This window comes from Haliotis rubra, unplaced genomic scaffold (genome assembly GCF_003918875.1).
Source record: "Haliotis rubra isolate DU_JTF1 unplaced genomic scaffold, ASM391887v1 Scf406, whole genome shotgun sequence".
NCBI classification, from domain to species: Eukaryota; Metazoa; Mollusca; class Gastropoda; order Lepetellida; family Haliotidae; genus Haliotis; species Haliotis rubra.
Genome location: NW_025767087.1, coordinates 860,023 through 865,768, shown reverse-complemented (window position 1 = coordinate 865,768; position 5,746 = coordinate 860,023). Strand labels below are relative to the sequence as shown.

The following is a 5,746-nucleotide window of genomic DNA, read 5'->3' as shown; positions in this document are numbered from 1 at the left end:
TCATATAGGTGCCATTAAAACAATACATACATTAGCTATAACGTATTGCGAATTATGCGTATAGTGGTATAATTGAATTTATCTGATAAAACATAATTTTATTTCACACTGTACTGGAAATATATAATGAAAAGCGGAATAACTTCCTGTCTGCTTAAACGACAATGTTTTTAGGGTAAGACTGTTAAACCAAAAATAGGCAAGCAAATACGTGCTGAGAAAAGCACAGAGAGAGAGAGAGAGAGAGAGAGAGAGAGAGAGAGAGAGAGAGAGAGAGAGAGAGGCAGAGAGAGAGAGACAGAGAGAGGGAGAGGGAGAGAGAGAGAGAGATACACACACGATAAAACAACAATCAGAAAAAATTAACAATTTTGAAAAATCTTTATTTGTAAATATTGAAAACATCTTCTTCATAAGCACATGTAGCGAAGCGACAATAATACTAGCTCATGAGGAACACAAAATCATGAAAATATTGACTCATCTTTCTCTTAACTGACTGACTGACTGAGTTTGGTTTTACGCCGCTCTTAGCAATATTCCAGCAACATCACGGCGGGGGACACCAGAAATGGGCTTCACACAATGTACCCATGTGGGGATTCGAACCCGGGTCTTCGGCGTGAGGAGCCAACGCTTTAACCACTAGGCCACCCCACCACCACCACCCCACCGCCCCACCACCCCACCGCCCCACCGCCCCTCTTTCTCTTAAGAACACACAGCACTATATATATGTCAGGGACACAAAAGCTTGAAAGCAACCTTTTCCATACCTAATTGCAGTACAGTGGGTACTTTTCACAAACGGACGTGAATTGTTTGCAATGACAGGATCAATACGGTGACGTCCAGGTTAGATGTAGGAATCATTCAACGATTTGTGTAAAACAAATGAATATATGAACAAAACGTTTCTTTATGATGTCACTGAACTAGTTTTCTGTGACGGGCCTCGTGTCAACCCATTTCTTGACTTTTGGGTTAGAAGCTACACTTTCCCGGCATTTCTTGACCTGCGGGAACTTGTCAAAGTCCACCATTGCTTGGATCTTGTCGCAGATGTCAAACACAGTGACGTCAGCAAGGGTAATCTGAAAACAGATGACATTTATACTGCTGGGCCCACTTGCACTAACAGATCTCAGCACTAAATCTCCATTACTTTAACACGGACAGGTTGTAGCTCTAACGTAGCTTTGTGCAACGGGTCCCTAGTCTGCTCGATCTATTCGGTGGTTTCACATTACTTTAAGACCAGCTGTGCGCATGCGCAGAGCGTGTAAAAATATCCACTGGCCTAGTTCCGGTTTGGTCGTAAACACACTCTAAAGAAAAGCTGTTATGAATAGTTTTTTACGTGTGACAACGGTTAATGCGCACAGCGAGTCAAAGATTATAAAATACACAATGCCATTTAGAATTAATGTCAAAGATAAATGTGAAAGCACCGAATTCTCACAAAGAATGGTTACCACCATTTTCTCAAGGTAAGTGGGCTTTTTAGCAATGCTACATCCCATACACTAAGAACGGGTCCATTGACTACTTGAAATATTCTCACAAAGAATGGTTACAACTATTTTCTCAAGGTAAGCTGGCTTTTTAGCAATGCTACGTCCCATACACTAACAACGGGTCCATTGACTTCTTGAAATATTCTCACAAAGAATGGTTACAACTATTTTCTTTTCGTTATGAAATCACACAGACCTACATTTCCGTGATTTCGGTGAAATGTTTGTATCTGAATTATTTGTGTTCGGAGTAGGATTGTGGATTTCATCAGCTGACGATGAATGAAACTTACATGGTGATATTTTCATGATCACTGGACAGGTGATTTTCATAGCTGTGATTCTCTTTCATATGTTTCTGATAGTGACAACAGCGACTGATAGATAATCGGTATACGATTGTTATGAACACTGTGATTGTGATGCCTATAATAATATTGTGATCTTTTTCACATTTCATGAAGACAATTCCTGAGAGGGCACGTATGTCCCAGAAATTTTAAAGTAAATTTAGCTCTACCAAGCTTTTAATCGTAGTATGTTTGTTGTATGCGATGGCAAAAATTTAGTACAATCGCCAGCGGCTGAAGGAATGGTGTAAATCCAAGGGTCCATGCAGGTAACACAAGTACTGTCCCCGTGGTCCCTAGTATGGTGATCTACCTTCAGTTGTTGGCGATACTCAGGCAGTTTTTATATTTCCTAATTTGAAATCCAATTTTAGGGGTAGATGCTAATTTTAATTCTTGATGCTGTGATATTCCAGTTGGTCTTACTGTACTTCGTCGACATCTATTTTTTTTATAATATAAATTATAAATAACAATACGATAAGAACAGAATCGGTTCTATTTGTAACAGTTATACAGTAAACTACGGTTATATCGAACTACAACGGGCCACTAATTTTAATTCGTTATAACTGTCGTTCGTTACACGACAGCTAAAACAGCAGGTCCTTGTATCTGTCAGTTCGTTACAAGCAAGTTCGCTATACACGGAGTTTAATGTTTGTATGTGGAGAGGAAGATTCATGTGGGTTTTGAAGAAGGACAATTTGACATGTGGTTACCGATTTGCCGACGAAGAATCCTGTACTGCCGTTTTTCACCAGAAGCTTTTCCAGCATCCCCAAATACAGCGGCAGCTTTTCTTCTTTGTTCTCCGTCTTGAACTGCGCCTGTTCAGATCCAACACAAATTCCTTAAGGTGAGAATGGTTTCTAACCCCCAACTCCCGACACATTTTACTCGGAGGAAGTATATATTGTCCTCGCTCGTTCCCCCTAGACCCGTGAAGATCCGGGTATGAAATCGATCTTCAGTAACCCATGCTTATCGTAAGAGGCGACTAACGGGAACAGGTTGTCAGGCTTGCTGACTTGGTTGACTCATTTCATCGTATCCCAATTGCGTAGATCGATGCTCATGCTGTTGATCACTGGATTGTCTGGTCAAGACTCGATTATTTAGAGACCGTCGCCGTATAGCTGGAATATTGCTGAGTGCGGCGTAAAACTAAACTCACTCACTCATTGTGTCCCCCTAGAAGACAAGAACCAGACAGGGTAACAACAAGTAGCATGTCGTAACGTGTTTGTTACGTCGCCACGGTCACCACGTATAGGATGCTGACGAGTCAAGGCACTGTAGCTTACCTTCCTTGCTTCATCCTTCTCAAAAAAGGCTTTGATCATGGCATTTATAATGTCCTGGACTACACCCAGGACCTGGTCCACTTCAAGGGCTTGGATGTCTCCCGAACCATAGAAATCTACAACACAACACTCACAGTTAGAACAGCAATAACCAGTTCTCTATTAAAAAACTGCAACGATCATTGATACGCTAAAACGAGGCAAAGTGCGGCGTTAAATAACAAACATCTATTGCAGAAAGAATGAGTTTGAATCCCTACTGAATCTTCTTGCGAGGAATCTGGCAATGGCGCTGCTCTGTCCGTATGCCGCCCCGTCCACTTCCAGAACAGGCATCTGTCCGAGCAGAACGTCTGCAACATAAGAGAACAGACATTATCGATTTTTTAAAGAGGCTTAATATTTCAATTTCAGAAGCTTTCACGTACAAAGTGATGAAGGGCTACTTCTGCGCGCTGAGGTTGTGTTGACAAATTCAAGGAGAGTAATAAGGTCAAAAATGGAATTCGAACTGACGATCAGCGGATCCTGCTCTGGTGGGTGCCTTACACCATTGGCCACCCTATATTTAGCTGGGATTTTCTGGCCTCCAATATACAAAAGTAACTGTTTAGAATATAGAACAAGGACTTAATCAACGAAGAATGTCTATTTTAACTATTGTATATGAAATAGATATTCAAAGAAACCTTTTTTGAGCTATATGAAAGGGTTAAACACATGTATATCTGAACGTGATTCAAAATCTTAATTCAAGGAGGAAGGAAAAGTATCTTTTAATAGTTCTTACTCAAAATCCTTATTTTCACATTGCTTAGTTAAACCGATTCATGCTGAGAGTTTTCAGCAACCCATGCTTGTCGTTTTGGGTGTCGTTGCGTAGACCAATGCTCATGATATCAATCACTGGACCAACCATTACAGACAACCGATTGAAGGATATTGCTTACCAAACTTGGCACAACGAAATCAACAGCTCCACTTTTCTCAGCCATTATTCACATAAGTATGAATATGTTTACATATGAACTTCGCCTTGAGCCCTACATAACAGAACTAAAAAAATATAAACACCGTGCACTTATCAGGTTTCGTATTCCGAATAACAGCTTCACTTTAAAGTGAACATGTACAGGCTTAATGAGGATGCACCTATTTCAAACTGCTTGTGTTCACTCAGTGATGCCGCAGAAAAAGAAACTGAAAATCATGTATTCTTGCGATGTGACAAATATCAGCAGCACAGAGACAACTATTTTGAACAACTCCAATGTCTACCTACAAAGGCCCACTAACTATGACGTCATTTTTGCAATCCCAAAACCCTCAAGTTATATACGGCACAACACTATTTTCACATTATGTTTTTAAAGTAAGATCCCAATACAAATTATGACCACAGTTTCATGAAACTGCCAAATTCTGTGACTGTATTATAGGCCATAGGCCGATATTTCGAAATAAAGTTTTTTCTGTCTGTCTGTCCGTCAATTGTGGCTGGGTGAGGCGTAAAATATACAACAGAAACGAATCTCGCTTAACAGGAAGCGACATAAAATACTTGCAAATATTGAGTCAATGAGTGCACCGTTGACCTTGATCAGTGCAAAGTCCACTGACAGTTACATTGATCTTCTAGATAGAAAGATATTGCATCAGAAAGAATAACTTAAAGAGATCTGTGAGTGACGTCACTTTATATCTTGAGCGTCAGTAATTGTCCGTGCCAATTACATTAAAAACATTTAAATTCTTTTGTTCTACTTGAGATACACGTGACCCTGTATTATAGCCTTTTTTCTGCCCAGGTCAGTTTGGTGGTGTTCTTGTTAATGAAAAAATACCAAAAAGGTTCCTTTATAAAATCCTCCCAGCAAATGAGCTCGGAAAACATTAAAAGCATGTCGCAACCTTACACTCTGCGCCCTGGCCCAGTTAAAAGGATGCAACCCAACACCTTGACTCGTGGCAGTTGGGATCGTTGTCAGGTATACCCCCCTACATTCCGAGTTCATACGTGCCGACAACCACCCAACGGCCGAAATGCATCTCCTGACAACCTGTGTTTCCAGTAATACAGATAGATATTCTAGTAATTGCTTACTCGGTTTCTCGGCTGGCCATGTTTCCTGTGTGAACCGCTCGTCCGTGTACTCTTGTCCAGCTAGGGCAAACAGAATGCGAGACACCTCGCCGAACCCTCGGGCGTTGAAAGATTTAAACTTGTAGGTAGGCATGTCTGTTCGGTGGATTGCGTCCGTCCCTCGTCAGAATTTCGAAGTCGACTGGTAAGGGTTAAAGTTCCTACAGCAGCGAGATATCAAATCTGCTGATTCATAGGAACATTCTCCAAGGACGCTGTTGTCGTTGTCACGTGACTTCTAACGCACGCGTTGATTGGTTAAGAATACATGTAAACACTTTTTCTTGGTCAATAGCAACGCTTCTATAAAGAAGATTGATTTTAGTGTTTCCAAAGGCACAGGGTATGAATGTGTTCATTCTGATATAATTGAAGATAACACAAATGTGTTGAGACGAGTTAATGCATGCAACATATTACTCCTGCTCA

General features: G+C 40.8%; 1 protein-coding gene across 1 annotated transcript; it reads right to left on the bottom strand.

The window, feature by feature from the left end:
• Nucleotides 1-784: 784 nt before the first annotated feature.
• On the bottom strand, nucleotides 785-5,532 carry LOC124287805 (probable glutathione S-transferase 5). The gene is made up of 5 exons (XM_046724267.1): nucleotides 5,279-5,532; nucleotides 3,435-3,527; nucleotides 3,175-3,290; nucleotides 2,590-2,697; nucleotides 785-1,094 (listed from the first exon to the last, which is right to left on the bottom strand). The coding sequence occupies exons 1-5, from the start codon at nucleotides 5,409-5,411 to the stop codon at nucleotides 936-938; spliced, it is 609 nt and encodes a 202-aa protein (XP_046580223.1). The 5' UTR covers nucleotides 5,412-5,532; the 3' UTR covers nucleotides 785-935.
• Between the last annotated feature and the right edge of the window lie 214 nt (nucleotides 5,533-5,746).